At 31.1% G+C, this 27,506-nt stretch overlaps 1 protein-coding gene across 3 annotated transcripts; it reads left to right on the top strand.

Moving 5' to 3' along the window:
• Window positions 1-139: 139 nt before the first annotated feature.
• LOC113397168 (bestrophin-4-like) lies at window positions 140-25,603 on the top strand. 3 transcript variants are annotated; one of them, XM_026635392.2, is made up of 13 exons: window positions 140-678; window positions 8,222-8,332; window positions 8,450-8,621; window positions 11,669-11,871; window positions 11,950-12,118; window positions 12,356-12,604; window positions 13,457-13,690; window positions 15,342-15,579; window positions 16,808-16,955; window positions 22,441-22,532; window positions 23,863-24,039; window positions 24,686-24,813; window positions 25,323-25,603. In XM_026635392.2, exons 1-13 carry the CDS (start codon window positions 608-610, stop codon window positions 25,428-25,430), a joined length of 2,100 nt encoding a protein of 699 aa, XP_026491177.1. In that variant the 5' UTR covers window positions 140-607; the 3' UTR covers window positions 25,431-25,603. The 3 variants fall into 3 exon arrangements, with proteins under 3 accessions (XP_026491177.1, XP_026491176.1, XP_064073808.1); XM_026635391.2 differs by having other exon boundaries at window positions 13,457-13,717; XM_064217738.1 differs by having other exon boundaries at window positions 13,457-13,717; window positions 22,441-22,536; window positions 23,870-24,039.
• Window positions 25,604-27,506: the final 1,903 nt, after the last annotated feature.

Genomic DNA, 27,506 nt, shown 5'->3' with positions numbered 1-27,506 from the left:
TATATATCATTATAATAACAGTTCAATTTAAATAAATCTAGAGTCTACAGACTAATTTATATATTATAGATAATATATTGAATTAATGTACAATTCTTACTTTACTCTATGCTTAAATGCTTCCAGCTTTATTCATAATCGGTAGGCGGTAGGGGTGCGGGCGCGGATGCGAACGCGACGCTTACATTCGTGGAAACGTATATAGATGTATATAATACATAATAGTATTTTACTTATTTAGTGTGAAGTAGTATTTTGAGTATACTGGTGTGGCACTGCAATGCGGCTTTGTTTTGATAACTTTAATCTGCCGGAGAAGATATATTTTTATTTTCTGGAGAAAAGCAAATATTAGAGTATTTAGCGGTTATATATTTACAAATATATTAAAATAAATTAATTGGTGATGTGAAAGCGAAAGGTGTCTTTTTAAAAAGTGTATTGTGTTATTAAAACAAAATCAAGAATTACCTACTTAAAACAAGTGGATCTAGTTTTCATTATCAATGTCAATAATATTAAATTTAATACAAACTAATCAATCTATATCTGTGATATTATTATAGCAAGTTCATGTTTTAAATTACACTTCATATAAATATTAAACATGACTGTAACTTATACCGGCGAAGTTGCTACTTGTCGTGGATTTGGAACCTTTTTAAAAGTTTTGTACAGGTAAGCTGACTTAATAATTTACGAAGTTAATAAAACTAAAATTTTGGTTTATGCATTTTATATTTAAAAGACAGGAATGAAACATATATAAACATAATTATTATTAATGTACCCAAATTATTTTGTGGTAATAAATGATCAAAGAACGAACGAAATAAAAACAAGAACAAAGATGATGTTGTTATATCTAGGTTGTTTTAAATTATTCTAGCTATTTTTAAGAGTAATACAACACTCAAATAGGACGATCAATTAATAAAATATGGGTTAAATAAATATTTTCAGTAAATATTAATTCATTATTATATATCTATGAGAAATACTTGTCTTAGGGATAAAAAGTATTAATATAATCTGCTACTCCAGACTACAATCTATGTCTGTGAAAAATTTCATTAAAATACGTTCCGTGGGTCTGGCGGAATTGAGTATCAAACGTCCCTCCATTGAAACATTAATAATAATAATACATAGTAAGATTAATCTATGTACTGACCTATGACCATTGATTGCTTAGTGTTTTTTACCACCTTAAGAGAGTTAGAGTCTAACTCTCTTAAATGTAGTCTTTAGTCTCTTAAGGAATAAGTCTAACTGTTAGACTTATTCCTCTATAAAAAGTCATACAAATTTCGCTAGTAAACAGTAGTAGGATAAAGTTTCAAGTGATTTTTTTTCTGCGACCGTTGTTGGTCGTCAAAAAGAGCAAGTTTTTGGGAAAAATTCACAAGTTTTGGGTAATAATAGTTTGCTTTTTAATTTATTTAAGGTAAAGTAACAGTTATAAAACACACAATTGATATATCAAATAAAACTAAAATCACAATTCAATGAAGGCTTCCCAATAAGTAAATATAATTCGTAACATTGAAGGTTGTGAAGACAGTAACAACTAAAACGATAAATCAAAAACAAATAAAAAATTAAAAGGATACCTAAATGAAACAAAATTTTGATTGAGTAAAAAAATTAAAATTTAAGAAGTTAATTGTATTTAAGTTTATGATTCGTTTTATATTTTATTTCTTTTTATGACAAAAGAAATTAATCAAGATTATTGAATTTAATATTATGATTTATGCAATATCTGTAAAGCAAGCTATTGCGTACATTATTATTTTCTTTTCGTTTTTTTTTTAGGTATATTGAACAAAAATTTATTTCGCTTTACGCTTGCGAGTCCATCTAATAAATATATGCCAATGAGTAAGAAAAGAGAATCAATGTAGTAATTTAATAATAAAAACAGAATAAATTTAATTTTTTATTTTCCTCTTTTAACGATATATTTATTGGATTCCAAACTGTTCAGACATTCACGATAATACATTGAACAACGGCATGTATAAAGAAATTAGCGTGGATTTGAAGTGAAAATCCCTACCCATTCTCAGAATATATCTCAGCATCTGATATGCGCATTTCCATACCAAAATTTCTCAAAATGTTAATTAAATATCGACACGTGATCGAGGTGCACACCCAAATCTCCCACCTCAGTTACTCTTCTTATATATTTCATTCGGTTTGTAGTAAAATTATTATTGTTTTTACGAGAAAATGTTATAATATTGCATTTCTAACATTTAGCGAAAGTCCATTTAGATGAAAGTAGTAACATAGGCTATTTAAGTCGTTGTAATCGATTACAGTCTTGAGTAGTTTCGATTGCTATAAAAAAATTCATGTCATCAGCGTATAATAAAATATTCGAATGTTAAAAAATATCACAATAGTATTGATTAACTTGAATAGAAGGGTCCGAGATGAGAGCTCTGAGATGCTCCTGATATAACTGGAACAAAGAACTAGCAAAAACATTTAATGGTAGCCGCTTGACTAGGTACGCAAGTGAGATCTTATACAACGTATAACACTGTGTTTACCGACTTCTACAAGTGTACTTAGCAGAAAGTGCGATATTTTATCGAATTCCATTGAGTAATCGGTATAAACGACTAACCTACTTGATAGTCATGTTCTATAGAAGATGTCAAGTTACACACAAATTGAATAAGATTGGTCTCTGTCGACTTTTTATTGGTCTTGGTTTATCTCGTTCAACTTACGTTTGTTAGCAGATCAAGCTTCGGCATAATTTTGCTGTTGTATTTCCTCGCTTTCTATATTTACATAATTTGACCTAAGTTTATGAATAATAAGTTGTCACCCGCGGCGTCGCTCACGTTTAAGGGGTTGGTCGTCAGGTGTTATGGAGTACCAGCTTGCTTCATACTAAATTTTATCAAGTTTGGTTCAGTGGTTTGGTCGTGAAAGATCAACAGGCAGACAGACAGATTTTAACCTTTTTAATATTAGAATAAAAGTATATATTACTTTAGAAGTAAATACATTTGTATAGATATTCGTTTCGATAGTGTATTTACTTTTCCTATTTGTTTAGTGCTTGATGGCAATTTCTTACTTACACTTGCGGTCCAAACCCGCTGTTAATATTTCGTGAAATGAATTAATGTATCAACGAAACTTATATACGAAAATAATGAAGACAGATCGATAAAATATAAAGGAAAAACAGTGAAGTCAAATAAAACACAAATATTACAAGATTTATTTCCTTTGTTTCTTTTAATCATCTTTTGAACACATTATACCTAAAAAAAAATACTAGTTATATCTATTTCGAAATATCAAAATTAAAGCTAGTTTGAAAATATCAGAAATAAACTCATAAGAGATTTTATAATAACAAACCTTATTTACCAAAAATAATGTTCAAAATTTTAATGTATTTCTATATTTCCTTCGTTAAGAAAAATAACCATGTAGACAAATTTAGGCTGTTAGAAAACAAAACAAAGATAAGACATATTAAAAAGTAAAAACTATCTAATAAATTAAAATATCCACTAACAGTTGTTTATAGCAAGATTGGTGACAACATGTTCTAAGATTTTTACTTTTTATTAATATCTATATGTTAAAGAAAAAACAATTTAAAATAGAATAATCATAAGCAAGAAATAGTATAGTTTGTCAGCGAACGTCGCAAGTTTTCGACGTGTCTTCGAAGCTAGAAATGTTTTCCTTGGTGGTTGCCAGGCAAGGGATTAATTATTCAATGCACCTACAATTGCTGTACAATTTACTTCGAGTTCAATGCACTATTGTAATATTTTTAATATTTTTGTACTTAATTTGTTTTGAACATCACAATGCTCATTACTCTTGAACGTTCTAGCTGTAATTTTTTTTAGTTTTTCTACATAAAAAAGACGTGACTAGAAATAAATTAATAAATATACGTTATATGGTAGTCTTAAAAAAGTGAAATGCGAGAAATTAAATCAAGTAAAATGCTGAGGAGGGGTGCAAATTGAATATACGATTATCGATCGATAATTCGAAACGAGCGAGTTATTTAAATAACAGCGTGCAACTTCTTTCATCAAATTAAAATTCGTGCCAAATGAGCATGGCTAAATAGTTATGCTCTTAACATAAGACCACAATACTATACACGATAAGGGTCCTCTTTAAAAAGAGTTAACTTGTAATTGACGTAAAAAGTTAAAACATTATATGTTATATATTATATTCAGCACAAATATATAATAGTCTTTATTTAAAGTAACTGCCTGTACATGTCCCACTGTCTTTTGTTAGAATACTTCCCACCACTACATAATTCACTATTTGTATTTTAAGTTCATGTTTCCTTCAGTTCATGTTGAAGAATGAAAATGTCTTTACAATGATTTCCTTCACCGCCGATCACTAGTTGAATTATAAATATAAATTAAATAAAAAACAAATACACCACTATATATATTTCAAGTTAATTATTGTGAATGCTTTGTTTTCAAAATGTATGCTTAACCTTCCACATCCTAGCAAAAACGTGTGTATAGAGAACTACTAGCTATGCCCATATGCAAAATAAATTTTCTTGATATTTTTTTATTAATATACAATGAAACACGCTATTATGGATATTTACGTTCAATTTTTTTTTTAATAGAATCGTAGGTACATAAAAATGATTAAATAGTCAATAGTCGTGTTAAATTTAATTCGTTATTAATGTTCTTACATTGTTTCCTTAACAGTTAAAGAATATTGAAAACTGAGCATCAATTATGGTACTAAAAGATTAAAACTTTATAAAGAGCTCATAATTTTTTGAGTATTATTGTGTCATGTTTTTCTGATTACGACTGTCGTTTTTTTAGTATATTAAAAATGGAACATATAATCAATGTTATTTAATACAAATTTCATTATATAACATAAATACAACCTGTTTGTGGCTTTAGTAGTCATTGTTTTGTTCGATACATATGAAAAGAAATAATTATTTATTAACAGGAAATATATAAGTAAACATAGTTCGTATTATAACTACACTGTCTGACATCTAAATACTTGTGTTGTATTACGAATGAACAAACAAACTGATTATAAAATATATTGTTTTTTAGTGTAACCTTTAAATCTGTACTGAAAGCAATACGAGCGGCAACTAACTGGCGAGACTCGAAGATCGATACTCCAGTCATAAACTCACGAGTTAGGGGAGATTCCCTTCCAAGTCGGTCCTTTGTTAACATTTAATGGCTTTGTTATATGAACCAAACGTTAAATTTTTAAAAACTTTGCCCTAGGATTTTTAATTGTACAGACTTTATTATTTTTAATGGTTCCAACGTTATATAATAAAACAACTGCAGAATTATGTGGCTATTTGCTTCTTCACAATGACAACGATTGTTTTGTTCAATAAATATAGAATTAAATAACGATTTTAATAATAATTGATGAACGAATGAATATAGTTAGTAGGTAGTTTCTCATTATTCGAAATTAAATTTTTTGTTTTTATTAACTTCATTGTTATCTATACGTATTATAAAATTGGAGTGTTTGTTTGTAATATTATAATTTCCGCTTTTTACTATATGCATATGTACACGGTACGTATAAATATTTTTTTTTTTTCATTTTTGTCTGTCTGTCTGTTTGTTCCGGCTAATCTTTGGAACGGCTGGAACGATTTTGTTCGGACTTTCACTGGCAGATAGCTGATTTAATAAGGAGTAACGTAGGCTACAACAATAACGTTTTTGTTAAATTCAAACGCACACGAAGTCGCGGGCACAGCTAGTTTATAATAAAAAAAAACTTAATTTTTTATTACAATGTATTTATATAACGTAATTTCTATCTTAACCGTTCCAAATTTATTTATGCATTTGAAGTTTTTATTTTAAGCTATTCAATTTGAGCTCAAATTATATGAGTCACGAAAAATACATTCCTGTGTGTTAGTTACTCAGTATATACTCATTATAATCAAGCAACTTTTTTTATTACATATTTGACAAAAGAAAAACATTAGTCAAGATATGTCCTCAAAGATTTCCTTGATTATCTTATCACATTTTAGTGCTTAAATATTGAAATAATGATTCATTGCATTTTAGCAAAATAAGATAAAAAAATATACCTAATAACTAAATTGTGATTCGCGATGAGATACGAGAAGTAGTATTATAGTATTCTCATGAAGTTCATGACCTGTCTGCGAAGTGCTGTTGGCGCCATTCCTTGAAAATAAACAGAAACTTGGCGACATCGAGACAAACTTATGTAGATCTGGGGATCGATAGAGAAAAAATGATTTTGTATCATTCTAAAAAGATCTTTCATTGAATCGGATGGTAACTGACTCATTGCACGTTGCTATTTTAGTGTAATGTTAATTTGAGTTTGTTCTTTATTACTATTTTTGGTTTGAGCTTTGTTTTGTTTTGTGGTGAGAGAGTTATTGCTGAATATAAAAAGTGCATAGGGAGTCGTTCTGATTAACCAATTTTGTAATCACCAAGCTCTCATCTAAATTCCATACAATCAGAGAAAAGAGGCAATGTTCTTGTTAAAATTGAATAGATAAATAGTTCTTATCAAAAAATGACACATAATAATTTGATAACTTATTTCTATGTATATCGCCCTATTTAAAATATTCACTACGTACGAAACCGAAATTAAATTATTGTATTCCTCATCGGTGTCACGGATTTTTATAGAGCGCAATGACGTAATATCCTATCCATGATTCCTATGCCATGTTTGGTTATTACGTATGAGATGTATTACTTACCAGAGAATTTGAGTTAAACATTAGTTATACTTAAAGAGTTACATTTGCACAATTCAACTCGTTGAGATGATGACATACGCCTACTCAGAGTTGTTATGCTTTTATATAAAACATGTAGGATTTTCTTGATTACATATCATGAGAATATTTCCATATACATATTACTTGTTGTATAACTTCAATAAATTCAACTTACAAGTTATTTTACTTTCAGTAGTTTTAGTTCGTTTATTATGTTTTATAGTAGAAAAAGTTTAACAAAATAAATTTTGATAATTTTGATAATTTTTATTCAAGTAGGCTTTTACAAGCATTTTTGAATCATCATTTAACAAATTATATTGTGAAGCTACCACCGGTTCGTAATGCAGATTCTACTGAGAAGTACCGGCAAGAAACTCAGTAGTTGCTCTTTTTCAACATTTAAAAATACAAAGTCATGTTAGTTAAATACAATTATATACCTATGTATATAATACATCCTACCTGGAAGTCAACAAGTATTAGCTCCACGCTTTTTTATCATCCATATAATCTTATATTGAATAATATACCTTCTTAGCAATGTATTTTTTACAAATGATTTGAATTTATGAATCGGCAAAGTTAAAAATATCTGCGGAATAAATATAATCCCATAATTTTCCAGTTACATCTTTGTTTTCCTTTTCTTTATTTTAATTAAATGTAAGCAGTAGCATTGCATGGAGGATATCGACACCTGTCCGAAAAAAACGGTACTCGCTGTTTAAACGTCTTTCAACCCTAAAACTAGTTCGTTTAATTGTGCCCCTTAGCTGATATGATATGTTTATTACACGATTGCTGCCGTGTACAGAGCTCAAATTATTTTCATAATAGAAAATTGTGTGAGTCGAGACAACTGTTGTAATAAATCCAGATAAGATTGCCAGGAAGAGTCAGAGTTATAAGAATTATGTTCCCGCAAATACATCTAATAATATACAATATACGAATCTGACTAAACGCATATGTGACAGCGAAATTGTTTACTTCAGTGTATGTTATCTATGAAATATAAAATCCAAATGGTCGAAACTTCAATCTTTTGCAAATTTCGATTGATGGGCTAAATTGGCGTGAAGTAAATGAATATGTCATGTGTGAGTCAGTGTGGGTTTTGTTTGCTGACGTCACGTTTGATCATGTAACGGAGTTGTAATATAATAAAACAACTCAATTGCTCTTGAAAGTGCAATTATAATTCCGTAATGAATATTTCGAAATATGATACACTTTTATTTTGAACGAACTTATTTTTACGTTATTAAAATAATCTAAATATATGATTTATAAATCCTCTAAAACAATTATTTTGTGTGATAAAAGATATACTGTATTAATTTCTATGAAAACAATGAAAATAATTAAATTCTTAGACATCTGTTTTATTTTCAGATGGCGGGGCAGTATTTACAAATTAGTATGGCTGGATTTATTAGTATTTTTACTATCATACTATACACTTAATTTAATTTATCGATTGCTGTTAGACGAAGGATCTAAAAGGTAGTATATTTTTTCAATCAGTTGCGCAGGATTATAGACATAGCCTGTCAATTAAAAATGAATTACTATCATATTATATTATTATAGCAATAAAATAACCACATTATAATTTTACAGGACGTTTGAGGGAGTGGTAAATTATTGCAGTTTTCATGGTAATGTCATTCCATTGTCTTTCGTACTCGGTTTCTATGTAACTGTTGTCATGAATCGATGGTGGAACCAATACACGACCATACCATGGCCGGATTCGATCGCTGTCTTTGTATCCGCAAGTATCCACGGACAGGTAAGATATTAACATAATACATATGCATTCATGCAGATGAAAATCGTGTTCGTTATTAATATACAGTTACTAAGTTTTATGACAAAATAACTATGACATTAAATAAATATTTTCCTAGCTGATATATAAAAATATATGAAAATGATAAAATTATGTTTCTTTCGCTCAGATATAAATTGTAATTAGTTCAAAAAATACGTTACTATTATCATTTATATAATACTTTATAGACCTAACATTTTTTTAATATAAACCTGTCCTGGTAAGTATGACGTTATTTTAACGAAATAACTAAAAAATCCCCACAATTAATTTACATCGGTACCTAGCACAAATATATTCTCTCGAAGGTGTGCCCATCCACGTTAAAATATATTTAATTCTAAGTAAAATAAACTTAACAAATATATCTAATTTGAAATTTTGTATAAATATACATATCTAACTCAAAATAAACATCGCTCAAAGTAAAATCTTGCTTTTAAAATCTTAGTAGGGATACATATTTTTTGTTTAAATTTTAGGTTGATATCATATCATAGCTTTCTGCATAATACAGAGTGAATTATAACACGATAAGATAATATAAAAAACAAACCAAAACTTATCTGAAGTTGAAAATTTGGTGATGTATGAAACTCAAAAATACTTAGCACTGATATCTACTCCGGTGATAATGCTATGTTACGTATAACGAGCAGGTTGGATAGAGTTTTATATGTAGATAATAATAATGTAGTCTACGTGGCAGAGTGACCTTGAGTAAGGTCTATGAATAACAATATGGCCTAGTATTTAGCGGCCACACGTAAAAAATTCTACGTGGAACCTAGATTACCTAGTTTTGCAATAATTATATATTAGCGGTTTTTATTTTTGAATAGTATTTTAATGAATTTCTAATAGACTGTCTCTAGTGCATAATATCGGTAGTCTATTTTAAAGTACTGAGTAAATGTATTAGGTAGATTGTTGGAATATATATGAATCAATGAAAGTTATATTATGAAGTACATTAGCGATTTAGAGATAACTTCATGTAGTTTGCGCAGTATATTGAGTATTCGATTTAATGGACTTACTTTATTGTACATCACAAAGATTCATTCCATTAATTTTCTTAGGACTCACAAGTAGTTGTATTATTAAATTAACGGTCTTGTCTCATTTATTTCATCCTCATCTATAATTCAATTTTATCACACTAACATTGAATGTATGAAATATTCAGCAAAATTTTAAGATAAGCGGACACATAAAAAATATTTTACAAAGTGTGTGTTATAGTGAATACAAAGAAATTAGTTTTTATATCTCTGATAGCTTCACTTTATGCCCGAACTCGTTTAAATATTGTTTACCTTAAATAACAAAGCTACAAGGTTACCTGCTTCACCTTCCATATATCAGATTGACATGAATTCACACCTAGAAGTGTGGTAACTGTACGACGAATAACTGATGACGTAACGACTAACGATAAGGACACGCAACACCTCAGCTGACTAACATCTATGCCTTAAGTAGATTGTGAACGGAAGTGTTATTCTGAAAGACCTCACTTCGTATCTCATTCATGAAATTATAAAACCGACTTGCGTTAATACGCTATTTTGATTATTTTTTCCTTTAAATGTTGTGTATTACTTTACGTCATATATTATGTCATAGGATGACTCGTGTCCAATTTGAACCATACAGGGACTCAATACACATAAAGATACACATAGAAATCGGTAAAACCGTTTCCGTTAGAAACACACGTACAGAAGATTTATATGTATATATATATATATTATTAAACACTTCAAGGGTGAGGTAAAATTTCACTAAATTTATTTGACTGCAGTGTATTATTATGTATCAGTTATTTTGAGAAATATGAAGTTGTCATTAAGTTAAAATACAATTGATGTCGTTCGGTATAATTTTAATCTGCATCAGTGGAACCGTTCTACCTAATTTGACATAAAGTTGAATCATTTTATGATTATTATTTCAATCTCAGTTACTAGCATTTTATTCAGTTTACTTGTTTGTATGGGTTAAACGTTGTAACCATTTGAGCTAAAATTTTGAACTCGCTTGGTGCTGGTGCATCTGGTACCTATACCGAATGTTATTCATTAGTACCTACATTAATTTAACAACTCTGTAAATATTGCAATATTGAACACAGTTAAGATAATGTTTAATCAATATTATATAATTCATTACTTCCTGTCTTCGATGCGACTTCATTTGATAACATCTGTATACGATTGATAAATTAAACGTGGACTTATCAATATATATTTTTCTAATCGATTTATTTCTCGGTAATAACATATAATATAATAAACGTTATCGTCATTTCGATATTATCAAAAACTTCCGCATTGAGATAGCTTTGTAAAACACCTTCATTTTTTTAATTAACCATCTATAATATTGAATCAGTTGGACAGTTCTTTTAATATACAAATTTTAACTATGAGGACAAAATGGTTAGTTAATTTAGTGTAATAATTTATAGGAGGTAACATATATATAATAGATGTTTTATTATTTGAATTGACCGTTCTCATATCTTAGCGTTAGTTCATGTATTAAAATTACACCAAAAATCCATCGGTATTAGTATTACATATCCCATCAAAAACATAAATATAAAAATGAGAGCAAAGTCCAATATTATGATATATGCCTTGGTTGTATTAGTTTTTGACTTCAACGACAAAAGAAGTGAGATCTAAATGGGTGCCAAGTTCAATGATCCTTCCTGAAATTTATTTACAACTACATAAAATATCATTTCTTCTTATAACGTAGGATAATATATTGTAGCCTAAGGTCACGAACCATTTGGGTTCGTGTAATATTACACACGCTGCTGCTCGCTAGTTCTGTTACTTGAACTTGGCTGACACGCGTGTCTAGATAATGTTTTGCTATACTTTATGTATTTGTATGCGAATAAATTATTTTCATGTAACGGTATATTCTTTGTTGTATTGTGTAACATTAGTATAGGCTAAAAATTATATTAATAGTCGCTATTATTACAGGACGAGCGGGGACGACTTATGCGTCGTACGATCGTACGCTATGTGTGCGTTTGCCTTACGATGGTGCTAACTATGATCTCTCCTCGAGTGAAGAAACGATTTCCAACCCTCAACAATTTAGTGGAGGCAGGGCTTCTACTCGAAAATGAAAAGACAATTTTAGATAATCTAAATGATAAGTTTCCAAAGCCTTCTAAACATTGGTATGTTCAAAAACAAACTATTTAAACTATATAGAAAATTAATACTATTAGTTTTTTTTAATATAATGCTTTTTTTAGGATGCCTATAGTATGGGCTACAAGTATAGTGACAAGAGCCCGCAAAGAGGGCAGAATAAGAGATGACTTTGCCGTTAAAACTATAATTGATGAATTAAATAAATTCAGGGGCCAAGCAGGACTTTTGCTTAGTTACGATACTATCAGCGTGCCTTTAGTTTATACACAGGTAAGACCTAATTAGATTTAGCTATAGCAATTAACCTAAGTGTAAATAAACTTTAGTGTTAATACATTACGAATTGGAAAGACAAATAAAAGCTGACATTAACAGCGATGTAAAATCAAGTAAGTGTACCACACCTTTGCGTGTTCCGATATCATAAAACTTTTTAATTTATTCTTTAACGAAAATTGTGAGTGCTGTAGCTCGTTAATTGGAATGAATAGGCGTGATTTTTTTCAGGTAGTTACAATAGCTGTTTATTCATATTTTATAACATCTGCGTTGGGTAGCCAGTGGGTTGATAATAAACTGCAGTCGCACACCGCGTCAGTCTATATTAGCAACATAGACCTTTATTTTCCTATATTCACAACACTAGAATTCTTCTTCTACATGGGCTGGTTGAAAGTCGCGGAGTCTCTGATAAATCCATTTGGCGAGGACGACGATGATTTCGAAGTTAATTGGATCATAGACAGAGATTTACAGGTGAGTGAAGCGTACGTGAAAAAATGAATGGCTTGTCTATGCGTTCACGCCTCGTTCATTCGGATGAAGTGACATGATATACTACACTTTTATTGCTGACACTTTAGTGAAAGTTCCCGTCACAATCCTATGTTAAATAAACTGATAAATATTTACAAAAAATATATTAACTAGTTCTTTGTGTTATGGCTTTATTGTAGGATCAAGGTAGATTGTGTCATAGAATAGAATAGATTTTTTAATTAGGCATCTATTTAAGAATATAATATAAACCAGTAATAGATTTTGTTTGTTTTATATATCCGAGCTAACAGAATATTAATTACTCATACGAGTTACATTACGATGGCTTATAGTTTCAAGGCGAACGTAGTATATAAAGGATGTAAACATAATACATTTTACGAGATACTAAAAGATAATTATGTCAGTGTAGTCGAAAATACTTATAATTATTCTGTCAAACGACAACAATGTTATACGCGATGTACTAAAATGTTTTAGTACATAATTTGTAGAAGTATCCACAAACAAGTAAACACCATAATTATGTCGTTTTTAATTGATAAGGAATAGTAATAATTTTTATGTTACAAATAAACATAAATATTATTTACGAGTCTAGTATACTGTCTATTAAAATAATTAATGTCACAATTTTTCACGGTTGTTTTATTTGGATGAGTAGTTATGAACATAAAATAATGGGTAAGACATATTATGCATAGTACACATGTAACCTGGGCACTGCTTGAGATATCGCTGAACGCAATACGGATTTTATTAATAATGACATCCATGCAACGCTGGCACGTATATTTTTCGTATTTTTTAAATTACACTTCATTTCAGGTATCCTACATGATCGTCGACGAAATGCACCACGAACATCCCGAACTGATCAAGGACCAGTACTGGGACGAAGTGTTCCCATCCGAGTTGCCATACACGATAGCGACGGAAAACCAGAGGGAGGAGCATCCGGAACCGTCCACGGCGCGCGTGGCCGTCCCGCCGCGACAGCGCAGCATGGTCACCGTCGCGCCCTCCAGTGTGAAAATCGATGAAATGATGCCTTCCAACACCGTGAGTTACAAGTTCGCCCCGCCCGAGGTTAGATTCCCCCCATTTATAAGCATGCTGCACGCTCAGATCCTACGCCGGATACAGAACGCGAACGAATGAATTGGGAACGGTTACAAAGGTTAATATTCTCGATGGCTATTTGTGTTGGTCACGAATACTACGAATAATTATGGAACATTTTTGGAGAAACTTTCAAGACGTCTAGAGTCTAGACTTGATTACAATGCGTTCCCATTCTATCGTTCGATTTCTTTATACGTGGCATTATATGGAGCTTTGCAGTGTGTCGGTGTTAAGGGTTGCCAATATAACATGTTTTTCCCCTTGAAGCTTACCTTTCAGTTACAAGGTGAATGGGTTTTCTGCGGTTAAGGATTATGTTTTACGTGGTTTTGAGGTAAATAATTATATATTAAATACTAGTAGTATTGAATAAGAAATACTAATAATAAATTACGTTACTTACAGACCTAACCATTAATGATATTATTTTCCACAAAGTATGATTACAAATGTTACAAATAGTAAATTTAAACAAATATGTTTAAAAATAGTATAAGCACGGTAACAACGCTCATTGTTTTGGTACAAGATTTTTTACGATGTATCTTAATTTTGGCAGCCCTTTTAACGTAATTAATCTAACACTAAAAAATAACCCGATTTAAAAGAACGCTATAAATATTTAAATAAAAATAAAGCATGTATGACTTAAAATAAAATTAGATATAGAGTTATTTATTCAATAGCATAGAATTAAAAATATATCCGGCTACACGCGTATCTAATATTTGCGCTTTCCGGTTAACGCAGTTGTTTGAAATGAGAAGCCTCTACCATGTTTCTTTACTACGGTTTCTGAAACGTTGATCAAAGACAGCTAACTAATTTGTGTTTAATAGAATGGTCATTGGGCGGCGGTAGTTGATGACGTAATCGGTGACCAATGAACGTTGAGCAATTTGTCGCATTAGTTAATCTGACGTTGCTCATCATTTCAGAAACTAGCGGTGTGTGCTACAATAAAAAAATAAAATAATAGAATCTATCTAGTTTAAATCTTTGCTGATTTATGGAAACGCAAACTTCGCTTTAAGTATTGTTGAAGTAAGCGTCACGTAATAGTTGGGCGTGAAGCTGGGCTCTGATATGACTTCTATTCCATATGTTACGTCATTTATTTGTATGTTTTACATTTTCTTATTACTTCCAGTCTCTATGTGAAGTCAAAACTATCCCTTAACTTTTAATTCTATTGCTTTTTGTATCTAACAAAACTTCTGTATACTGAGCAAATAATCGATGCATTAACTTTATACGTGTCATTCTAACTTATATTGATTGTTTTCGTGTTTGTTTTAATAGAGATAATACTTGTTTGTGTTCATGTAAACATATATTTTAGTTTTAGATTTAATTAATTAACGAGAATTTATTTTATGAAATTCATAAGTTACAAATTGTTTTTCGTGCCATCGTATTAATTTCTTTTGTGATTTTCCCGTTTTATTTTCTGTTCTCTCAACTATGGAGTCTTATTCATGAAACTAATGAGACCTGAATCATATTAACAACTTGTTTAACATCGTCGCCTTGAAATGGATTCATCTGTTAGTGTAATTAATACATATTTATTGTTCTATCCGCACAGCAATTACAAATGAACGATGACGCGCAGTCTGGCATACATTTTATCGTGTCTAGAGGAAGTAAGCGTGGCAAGAAAGAGGACAGAAATTCGATGGGGTCCTCTAATTCCATGGTGTCGTTGCAACAAACGCCAATGACTCGAGCTAATTCCGTCACCTCCATGTTGAAGCGACTTTTCTCGAAGGACGACCAGAGGCAACAATCGGCCACCTCGGCTGTTACTCAAACAGATAGCAGCGGTCAGTGTATCATCATTATTATTCTTTAAAATCAGACGCACTGCTTTTAAATTGAAAAAACAGTTCAGAAAATCTTATTGATACTAAAGAAGTAGAAGAAAAGAAATTCTATTTTTGGAATTCTGTATTACATATAAAGTTATAATGTATTAATCATTTAAAATTAACCCTTATTTAAATTAGGTTAATTTTAGAATACAGAAACAAGAAAAGTTAGCGTGTTTTAATGTAGGTAAGTAGAAGAGGAAAATTATCGAATGCGGTCAAGTGTAACTTCTGTAACAGAGTAATAAACTCAGCGATAAACACTTTTAAGCGTTCAGAATTAATGAGTATTGTTTATGTTAAAAGGATTAAAATAGCGAGATCGCTGTAGTGTGGTGAAGCGAAAATAGCTATTAGATTTTATTTTCTTAAGACTAGAGAATTCAGCTCATTGTATATATTAATAAATATACGGCAATATTTATACAAAAATATCCGATGTTTAATATAATGTCGATTTATCTCATTTTGTCATAATTGATTTGAAATTTGAAAGACAAATACTCAGCATTATTTAACTTATCACTTTGTAGTTAACTGGTGCTGTAAGATATATAAATCATTTCTGACAGCAGAAGTGCGTGTTAACCATTGGATCGATTTGTTTTATGACTTGGATTGACGGACGAACTGATTAGCTCACTTGATGGTAAGCGGTCACCACTGCCCATAGTCATTGATGTCGTCAGAAATTTAAACCATTCCTTAGGAATAAAGATGTTATGTTCCTTGTGCCTGTAGTTACACTGGCTCAACCTTCAAACCGGAACACAACAGTACTAAGTATTGCTTCGCGGTCGAATATATATTCAGTGGGTGTTACCTACCCAGTAAACTAAGATGTTGATCTGTTTGCTTTCTAATATGCACTATGCTAATCGTCTTTCAAACTGACCGCAACCAAAACAAAGAATATAATTTACGTGTGGCCTAGTGGACCTGCACAAATCTGCACAAAAAGAGATCGTGGAATTCATTTTGTACTAAACTCATCAAAACGATGAACTAGGCGATTAATTTAACTATGAGCAATAAAAAAATATGAAAACATTGTATTGAATTGAATGAAAAAAACATAAACATTCGCTGATTACTACATACTACTATTTGACTTAATTCAATGCGATGGGGTTCATTCAACTTCACTTTCAGTATAGAAATAAAATTTAACCTTAATTTATAGGTAACCGTTTCATGATATCGGCCAGTAACCCGACATTGAACAAGCCCGCAACAGCGGGAGGCGGTAGTATGAAAATCGCAAACGAGGTCATCGAAGAGGTCGACGAGCAAGCCACCATCACTAGTATGGGGAAACGACCGGATAACAGGTGATTTATATTTAAAAGGTTTTATGTCGTTTGTCGTTTCTTGCAGATTTGCCTTTTTGGATTAGTTTTTTTACATCACAACATACAACGATTGTCCTTTCTACATGATTACGACGAGAGCTTAGTCAATAATAAATTGGTAAAAGTATGTTAATCACTTCATGAGACAAATCTGACATAGTAATACTGTTGGCTACGCAAATTATAAACCTATGCCAAGTTACTGCCAAGTTCAAAATGTATTGTTACAGCCGGTTATGACCCCCTGTTTCGCATCGAATGATGTTTCGTTGCTCATAATTTGGACATAGTGCTATCTTCTGAAGTATTAATACGAATACTAGTATTGATAGTCAAAACACTATAACGTTCAAATTAACAATTGCACGGCTCATGATGAGAAGCATCAGAGTATATTAACTATAAAATAAAAGTTTATCTGCTCATATTACTTAACGGAATCAATATATGTAGTTTGAATACCGCTGTAAAAATAGTTTAATAGAGATGTACTTTTCAATAACGAAAATATATCAATATATGCCTAAAATCTTTTCCCATCAATAAAATGTGAAATCTGAAAACACTGTAAATTGCGAAAACTAATATTCAAAATTTAAAGTAATTTGTTTTATTATTACATATTGTACTTTTACGTTTTTCCTTTATTTAGTCAGCGTCAGCCATGTAAGCGTACAAAATGTATAAAACACCATCCCGGTTTAGCTATTTTGTATGAAATAGTTACAAATATATAAAAAAAACCTTCTTTATCACTCTTTCTATTAGTGAAAACCGCATCAAAATTAAAAGTGAAGTTAAGTGAAGGAGTGAGCGGTGATACAGACAGCAACAAAAAGCGACTTTATTTTACACTATTTATAGACTATGTTACATTATAGAGTAAATAATACGACGAACGTTTTGATCATAAAAACATCTGTTTTTATTTTTTATAATTCAAACACGGAAGAAAAGAGGGAAAGAGATAAAAACATATACCGTGGGGAAAGTGTTTTACACTTGTAAAGCGACAAGCATTATTATTTTGAAGGTTGCAGTTTTACAACTTAGGCTTACAGTAAGCAAATCGTTTTACAGTTAAAAAATGTGATGACATAATTCTAGCTATTTTACGACACCTTGAAATATTACAATAATTTATCACCGATTACCATTCACAACTCATTACTTACTTCCGTTTATTGTTCGCGATTAAAATGCATTGGAAATTAAACCTTCACTTAGAGGCATAAAGGTTACAATGCACGCGACGTCCAAAGGTACTTATTTTAAATAAACGAGACATACATTTCAGTTGCGTTCCTGCTAGGGTTGCGCGATACTTGTACTAATATCGATCGGTTTTTCTAAATATGTTAAATTTTCAAAAAAATCCCTGGTTATTCTTTAACGCAAATGATGAAAACCTTTGTAGATCGATCATTTTATTTTGTGATATTTATTTCCTACTAATTCCTTTTTATACATGTATTGGCATAAATTCTTCAAATTTTAAGCTTTTTATAAATAACAGTTATGAATAACGCTCACAATTCAGTCGGTTTCTTGTCTCAGTTAATGTGTCTGGCTGAAGGAATTAGGCGATGGAATGGAACAAACTTTTTGTCTTTTCCGGACCAGTGGTAGTGTTTAATGGGGTCCATACAAAGTTCGGACATATTGTTAAAAACATAATGTACTGTTTGTATCTATGTATAGCAGATGAACAGCTACTGAATTTCTATTTACATGTTTTATCATCAGAACTACATTCAACCATTCCCTCTTGATGTCATTTATAATTTTAGAAAGAGAGAGAGCGTTTAACCAAAATAATCTTTCTCTACCTTGGATCGAATATGCACTCTTTCTTAATTTCAATTAATAATTTATCTTTCAATTCAATTTAATTTATTGTTTCTTTTAATTAAATATTTAAATGTAATAAATAAGTTATGAACGTACAATACTAGTGAAATATGCTTAGCCTGAAATTCCGTAATTAGTTACGTTTTTGAACAGCTTAAGCAAACTGTCTTTGACTGTGTTTGTGAGTGTTAACTAAGTTGCAATTCTTTGTATTCACAAAAAGAATAAAAGAGTACTTAAAAAATTTAATTGCATAATTCATTTAATGTGTTGTGAAATATTTATTAAAATATAAAAAACGCGTAATTATTTTGTTAAATTAGCCGTGTTTCGGTTGGGATATCCAATCGGAAACATTATTTAGACATTGAATTATCGGTAGGTATTTAACTGCTGAATTTCACCTTAGGACATACCGTCAAAATTTCAAGTTCCATCCGAACTGTCCTCCGCTATTTAGATATTCGAAAATCCACATCAGCGCGATTTTTAAGGCATTTTCTACCTCGCCCAAGCACTTCGTGGAACCAGCTTTCGCGGTTTTCCCGAACCTATACGACTTGGGAACCTTTCAGAAAAGAACGTACACATTTCTTAAAGGCCGACAATGCCCCTGTAAAAGCCCCCGGTGTTGCAGATGTCCATGGGCGGTAATTACTCCATCAGGTGAACCTTCTGCTCGTTTTCCACCTATAGCATAAAAAATAAAGTATTAGAGTTTTTCTTACTTGTATTGCCCAGTCGCATGTCTTAACTAGGTCACGAAAGGTAATCTCCGTAAACCTAATAACAAAAAGAGTCAATCACACGACAAAGAACAAAAACAATAAATCAACTATAACATTCCATGGCATCCTTCATTTTTTGTCCAGGTTTGAGAGTCAATCTTTGGAAACTGCCACAAAAATTACGAAAATTCTAACAAAAAATAAAGATTACTTCTCATTTAGGTACAGTCAAAATAGATAATCAAATTTCAAATCTTACAAAATAAGAAACGAAACAGAACGTAGATATACATTATACACCCAGTAACTGTCACGCAGTCAATGATTTTTACTGCGTGATTAAGGACACACATCAGTTGATTGGCAAGACAGACTAGAATTACAGACTAGAATTTTATCAATCAATTGATAAAATTCTAGTCTGTAATAAATGCAGTCAACAATAACGAAAAAAATTGAACAAAGCAGTTTTATAGACTGTTTTAAAAAATGGCTCATAAACTTTGTAATAAAAATAAATTCCACGTTTTCAATTAGATAAATGACGATCGTCTATACAGACGTTCAAATTTTATATAAACCTTATAGGTAAATCTTTTTTTAAATATTTACTTTAAAAAAGTAACATTAATACTGTTTTATCGAACATCAAAAATTTCTTGGTTTCCTGGTGGTAGGGCTTTATAAAAGCCCGTCTCGTAGGTATCATCCACTCATCAGATGTTATACCGCCAAACAGCAGTACTCAGTATTGCCGCGTTGCGGTTGTTCTGGTTTGGATGATTCGGTGATCCAGAGTTTATAACCTCTCAGATGCCACAGTATCATACCACAGGTTGCGGCGAATTTACTGTTTATATTTCTTACATTGCCAATGTATACGAGCAAACGTGACCACTTATTGTCCACGTACAAATAGGTTGTCAGCTCTTCCGAAAGTAAGTTTAAATAGAAAAGGTTGCCACGGATAAATCAGTACGAACATTGAACAAAGCTGCTGATCACTATTTCATTGAATTGTTATGTTAATTTGTTGTAAAACCACAGTTTACGTATCTCATCGAATTTCATTGTAAATCTCGAATAGAAACGGAGAGTGCATCTGTTCTTGTTTACTGACGTATGTTTAACTGATAACGTCAGATAAGATGAGTCGCGTGATCATACATGATAATATTATATAATGTCATAAAAATGATTCGTTACTTAAAGAAACAATATTTATTATTATCTACATTCTTCACATAAATCTCAATATGGACCATTTTTATGGCATATGTATCCTGATCTGTAAACGGGCCACCTTATGGGAAGTGGTCACCACTGCTCGTAAACATTGGGAAATGAGATGGTATGTCATTTGTGCCTGCAGTTATACTACCTCACTCACCCTTCAAACCGGAACATAACCAAGTAACAAAATATAAATGCGTATTTTTTACAGTATTTTATTTCCAATAGGCTTATAATCTTGCTAATTTTTAGAATTAACTTAAGAACAATATTGTGCAAAATCTGTTATTTCGCCTGTTTGATAGGCTGATGCATTCTAATGTTCCTAATTTTCTGTATACATTTATTAGGTTTATAAATACCAAGAGTTAAATATAATATTGATGCTAAGTCACTAATTTGCTTATCTGACCCGATGTCTTCAATACAGCAGTTCATACATAAATCCGACTGCCTCTTACTGGTCGAATGTCTAGTTTTGGGTTTTCCGCTAATTAATTCTCAGAAGCCAGCTATGATAGAAAATTAACAGTGTTACACTTTCTTGCCTCGGATAACGCGTAAAGCCGTCGGTTCTCCGCCTTATCCGACTGTGAAAGTGAGGAAATATTGAGTTAGTCATTCTTTGAGATTGACTATCACGACTGAAATCCAGGAGGAACATTATTACAGTAATCAATGGTTATAAATAATCTAATTTATTATCAACCAATATACGATCAAATAATTCAGAACTATGTGAATAAAATAGTTTAATGATCACCGTTTTTAAATGAGACATTTAATTCTGTTACGAGCCGTTATGGTCTTGGATTTTTTCTATCTCTAGATGGTCGCCTTAGTTAATAAAACATTTGTCACATACACGGCCTCGTCGGACACATAAAACAAAAAACTTTTTCTAAAACAACCGAAACTGAAATTAGAATAAGACAATCGTAATTGCTATTCAACGGGAAAATTCTACTAGCGTTCTTCGACGAAGTGTTCGTGCTTCGGTACAATATACTTTTTTATTTGCCCTTTTTAGATTTTAATACTAAAATAATTACAGATATAAAGCAAGAGGTGAACTTTTATTAACACTGTTAATCGTGAAATAAACACATTTTTAATAATAAATTGTTACATTATGCTAATTAATTTATCTTGTACAATTACGTAAACCTTAAAAATATACTGTATATAATTAGAGTTATTAAGCGCTTATCTAGATTTTTCTACGGTACAAAATTCAAGGAGTCATTCACTTAGCGTAAACAACAAAAAAATCTTCGAGTTACTGTATTTCCTAAAACAGACACAGAGCATTCAAATTACACAAGTAAAGTAAAAAAGCAGCCTGTGATTGTCTTATTGATCGGGTGAGGCCTAATATCTGTAGAGAAGGTGAGGACCTTATTCCATCATTCTGCTCTAATGCGGATAGTACTAGATATTAGTTGGGATTTCACGTCACCACCGAACACGAGATGAATTGTAAACACAAATCAATCATATGTAAATTCAGTGACACATGTCCGAACCCACAATCTTTAATGCAGCTGTTCAACTACTGAGCCATCTCGGAACCCATATTCATATATTCACCTTACATATATATATATTTTAATTTATAAGTGAATTTTAATTCTAATGTTACTAATTTTCAGACCAACCGTAATGAGCTTGTTCGCGCAAGGTCCGCCGACGCCAAGCGATCCAGTTAACGTTCCTTCAAGAAATTCCAACCATAGTAACGCTAGTAAGTTATAACTAGTATTTTTCTTTAATTATTTTAATCACTGTGTATATTTTTATACTTATTAAATAGATCAACCGATTAATATCCATGACATAAAAAATATTAACGATAGAGTTAAATTAGTTACATACACATTTATTATTTGCATTGAAAAAAATATTTAAGAGAAAAAATACGAATTATGTTGAGTTCCCAAGCAAGAACAAATATTTATTAATAAACTTTCATATTCTGCCATAGTGAAGGAACGTCGCACTGTGAAATATAATTTAGGTATGTAGTGAAAAATATCTCGCAGAAAATTTAGTTACTAGAAAGCCATAGATTACAATAAAAAGTCAATCATTCACCTCACACATGTATAACATAACGACTAAGTTAAATTGTAATGACACCAATGCGAGGGTAACGACCTATGTATTTGTAGCTGAGGTATTTTTAACGCTCACTTATTGAAGGTAATCATTTTAAGTTGGATTTTTCCATGTGTGCTTTTTCCATTTCCAATTAATTTTTATTGCCGAGATTCTATTTAGCTTACGGATTTTGGTAATTAATTTGCTTATTGAAACAATTCGGTCATTTCCATTACATGACACAATGGTAGTCATGCAATCACTGCTAAAACTTGCGTGACCCCTCATATGCGGCGTATAAGCTATTTCTTTGTCTATTAGTATACATCTATTTACGAATATTGTTTAATCGATATTAATGCTAAAAAGAAATTTTCATGTATTTTATAGCTAGAATTTATTCAAAGTTATGTATAAGTTTTTGCCAACAGCTTTGATCGCATTCGCTTCTCTTACTACTACGTGGGCAGAATACAAAGGTGTTTAATATTATCGATCATATAAAATCTTTATTTTTAACTGTCTTCTGTCAAGCGTGCATATAAAATTTGATCTTGCATATTAAAGAAGACCGCGATCATTCTTTTGACAGCATATTTCGACTTTTCAGTTTGCGTTAGCGATGATAAGAAACCTGTAATGTTTTATTGACGATAACATATATATAAACATAATATAGTTTTAATGCTACCGACTAAGAAATTAAACAACACTTATTGAACAACCTTTGCATAGCTTTTCCACCCATCTACTGCTGTTACATGTCAATTAGCAAGTTTCTACTAGAAGCGATTGATTGATCGGTTATATTTTCAATATTATATACCTCTAATACAATTCATTATCATTCGATCAACTAGCACCAGAGCGACGTATATCAGACCGATCCTGCAGCTGCTTTCCGATAGACTGTTATGAGCTGTTTATTTCATACAATTGGTGTTAAATAATGAAGTAACGAACCGTCACCACAGAGGAGAGCCGCCTGTCGACGTCGGCGCCGGCGCAGTGGGCGCGCGCGGGCGACGCGGCCGACCTGAGTCCCGCCGCCAAGTCGCTCGGCACGCAGCCGTCCTTCCCCAACATGCAGCGCCCGCGCCTCGACAGCGACGTGGGGCCCTCGCTCAGCGCCGCCGGCAGCCAGACCTTGTGTGAGTGGAGCCGCTTTCCGTGCCTTACATATTCGACATGAAGAAGTTGAGCGGGCGCTAAGATAGCTAAAGCGGTGGACACGAAGACAGGAAGAATTGATCATAATTCGGTTACATTTTCATTTTGAGCCCTTCAGATATTGAGTCAGATGAATATAGCATTTACTTGTACTCGCCGTGTACCCGATGGCGTATGCCATCAGCTAGTACATCAATAAAAAGGTACCTTGGCAATTTTAAACTTACGATTGAATTTATAATGTTTTGTAAGTACTAATTAAACTTACATAAGTATGATAATAATAATTAAATCGTTTGTTCTGAATGACTATCAACGCACAGTCAAAACTACTGAGTCTATAAGTTGAAGTTGAAATTTTGACCTTAGGTTTACTTTATGATTAGTTTTTAAAAAGAAGAGAAAAAAAGAAGAAATTCCAAAAAACTAATCATAATGTAGTAACACAGCATTATGATTAGTTTTTTGGAATTTCTTTAAGTTATATTATTTGAAGTTATAAAAATAAAAATTACAATCCTTATTTTAGTCGTACGAAGTCGGGACGAGCAGAAAGTATGTAATCATTGAATATTAAAATCGGATGATAACAAACATAAATGATTTTTTCCATGTGATATTTTCTAGTGGATGAAGTGGACGGCGCGGATGATCCGGATATCGACGACTTCGATCGCCTTCGAAGTATTCGAGAGCAACATCGACGGGAAAAGTATTTACAAAAACTCATGGCTCGCTCCGTGAGCGCACAACAGGTACAATACAATTTAAAGTTATTTATTTAAAACATCTAAAGATGTGTTAAATAAATAAATCTTAAAAAATATCATGTAACCATTGGCTATCATTTATAGGAACACTTTTTGTTATTAGTAGATAAGATACGACATAAGAAATATTATAAACTCATCTGTCATAAGATATTTAAAATTTAATTTTCGCTTTGTATTTTTAAGCGAAAGAATTTTCTTATTTCTTTGTAAGTCTTAAGTCATTTAGCAAGTTTTTAGTTTCATGAAAATATTCGAAAACATGTATATTCGCCTCGATTATCTAACACGTATCACATTTGCACACTTGAGGACCAGATGTAATTTTTTACAACACAACTCAACATAATCTACCAATTAATAGGTTCCGTTCCTGGTATCAATGTTTAAATAAAGGATAAAAATTTATCACAGATCTGCCAAGTATGAATATTACGATAAAACGTTAAAATTTGCCATGTTTTATATAAAAGTATTACAATTATTTTTTTCAGCCTTCTGGAAGCGTAGAATTATTAGACAACGAATTATTGTTAGAAGAACTTATAAAACAATCGAAACAAGCGAAGAGTGAAGAAGATTCCAAACAAGAGACAACTTGACACAGCCTTATTTTCTTTTAAAGGTTGAATTGAACATTGCTGTATAGTCAGTATTAAATATTGTGATACTTATATTTATTATCATAAGTACAGCTTGGCGAATCATGTAACATTAAATGTTATATACTGTATATAGATATTAACTTTGGGTAAATTAAATTTATTACATATAATTCTGTCTTTTTAATTATCTTTTTTTTACTCAGAATCCTTTGATATTTATTGTTTTATTTTGATGCTCGATTATTAAATACACTTTGACTACATCATATTACTCCTATTTTAAATATCTCTTACATTAATTAAATTAGCCATTTGCTCAAATGTATGGTTTTTCAAACATACAGGAATTTGACTTCTATCTATTAGACTGTTTTGCATTATCCTTTTTTGTTTAAATGATGTGATGAATTTAATAAAAGTAGACTAGATCCGGGGAAATATTTGTCACAATTTTTTCTCTTTTGTAAAAAACAATTATCTAAATACTTTAATTAGACCTATACAGTTTACAAAAAAATAAGAGAAAAAAAATTTAATGGCAAGAAAAAATTACTTTATAAACAAGTTTGTAAGATTCCAAATCTACTTAAGCTGAAAATCCTATAGCGAGGTGTGTCTCAATTTTTTTATATAATCCAATAATAATTAATCATACTTATTATTTTTGCAGAAACTTCAATTCATGATATAATTTCAAGCAATACAGTAGAGACATTTTAACTTAACTCTTGATCATGTATCTAATAAATTCTAACTATAAACTAAGATCTCGATGTTGGACCATATTACATAGTTAAATTTTTATGCAGAATGGGAACTTATTCGATAGGGATAGGGAATAATGAGGATTAATATTTTTGCTTTTAACTCACGAAATCGATAAATAGGTTATTATTTTATGATTGTAGGTTAAATAAGGAGTAAATTATATTTAAAGAACTTTTTTTATTATTTCACGCATAATATAAATTTAAAATTAAACTGTAAAGAACAATCAACATTTATATGGTTATATTAGTTGTGTTACCTGAATAATGAACATTTAACTTGTGATTGACGTCATAAAATTCCTACTAATTAGATTTATAAATTTTTACATTTTTTGCTACAATTTACTAAGTTCAACAGCTGATAAATTTTACTACCAATTTGTCTATAAGCTGATAAATTTTAGTCATAAGTGGACTACCAATATTGAATCAGAAAATATCTTAACAATGTAATTTTATTTCACATTATACCCCAATGACAAAATGAAAGTGATGTAGTCTTTGTTAATTATAGTACTACAAAAATGATGCGAATGAAGAGCTACTTGACAAACTAGATAGACTTCAAAATTTGTGCATTCGTTTCATTTTCGGTCTGCGCAAATTTGATCATATTTCTCAATTTCGACGTCAGTTAAAGTGGCTCCCTATGCGTCTTCGCCGGAACTTGCACATATTAACGCTTCTTTTTAATATATTAAACCATGATAGCCCTGATTACCTACATGAGCGTTTTCTGTTTTGTCCTCCTCGTGAAAGACCAGTACGCGCATGTGTGGCATCGAAAACACTAGAGGTACCTTTTTTTAATACCACGTTCTACGGTAACTCCTTTACTGTTGTTGCCGCTCGTCTCTGGAACTCTCTTCCGGATGATATTTTCCACAATAACGTTACCATAAGATCTTTTAAAAACAGAGTAAAGCAGCACTTCCTTTCTACTTAAGTTAATTTTATTATATATGTATGTATATTATAAATATGTATTAATTTATGTATTATTTGTATTTAGTATATAATATAATTAATTATAGTCAAAAGTCTATGTATTTCCTATAAAATGATACTTGATATTGTACCTACACCATAATTATAATCTACAAATAATCTCCAACAGAATCAGGGTTTCTGGAAGAGATCTCTTGTTAGAGATAAGTTATCCTTTGTACACGTCTTTTGTCTATGTAATTGTCTATATATTTGTTGGTACATAAATAAATAAATAAATAAATGACAGGGACGTATATTTCTTGCTTTCATTTTCTCACTTAAGAGGACAGTCCTTGCGGAACGCCTAAATAGC

This window comes from Vanessa tameamea, chromosome 3 (genome assembly GCF_037043105.1).
Source record: "Vanessa tameamea isolate UH-Manoa-2023 chromosome 3, ilVanTame1 primary haplotype, whole genome shotgun sequence".
Lineage (NCBI taxonomy): Eukaryota > Metazoa > Arthropoda > Insecta > Lepidoptera > Nymphalidae > Vanessa > Vanessa tameamea.
Note: the sequence above shows the minus strand (reverse complement) of the source record. Positions and strands in the feature narration are given on the sequence as shown.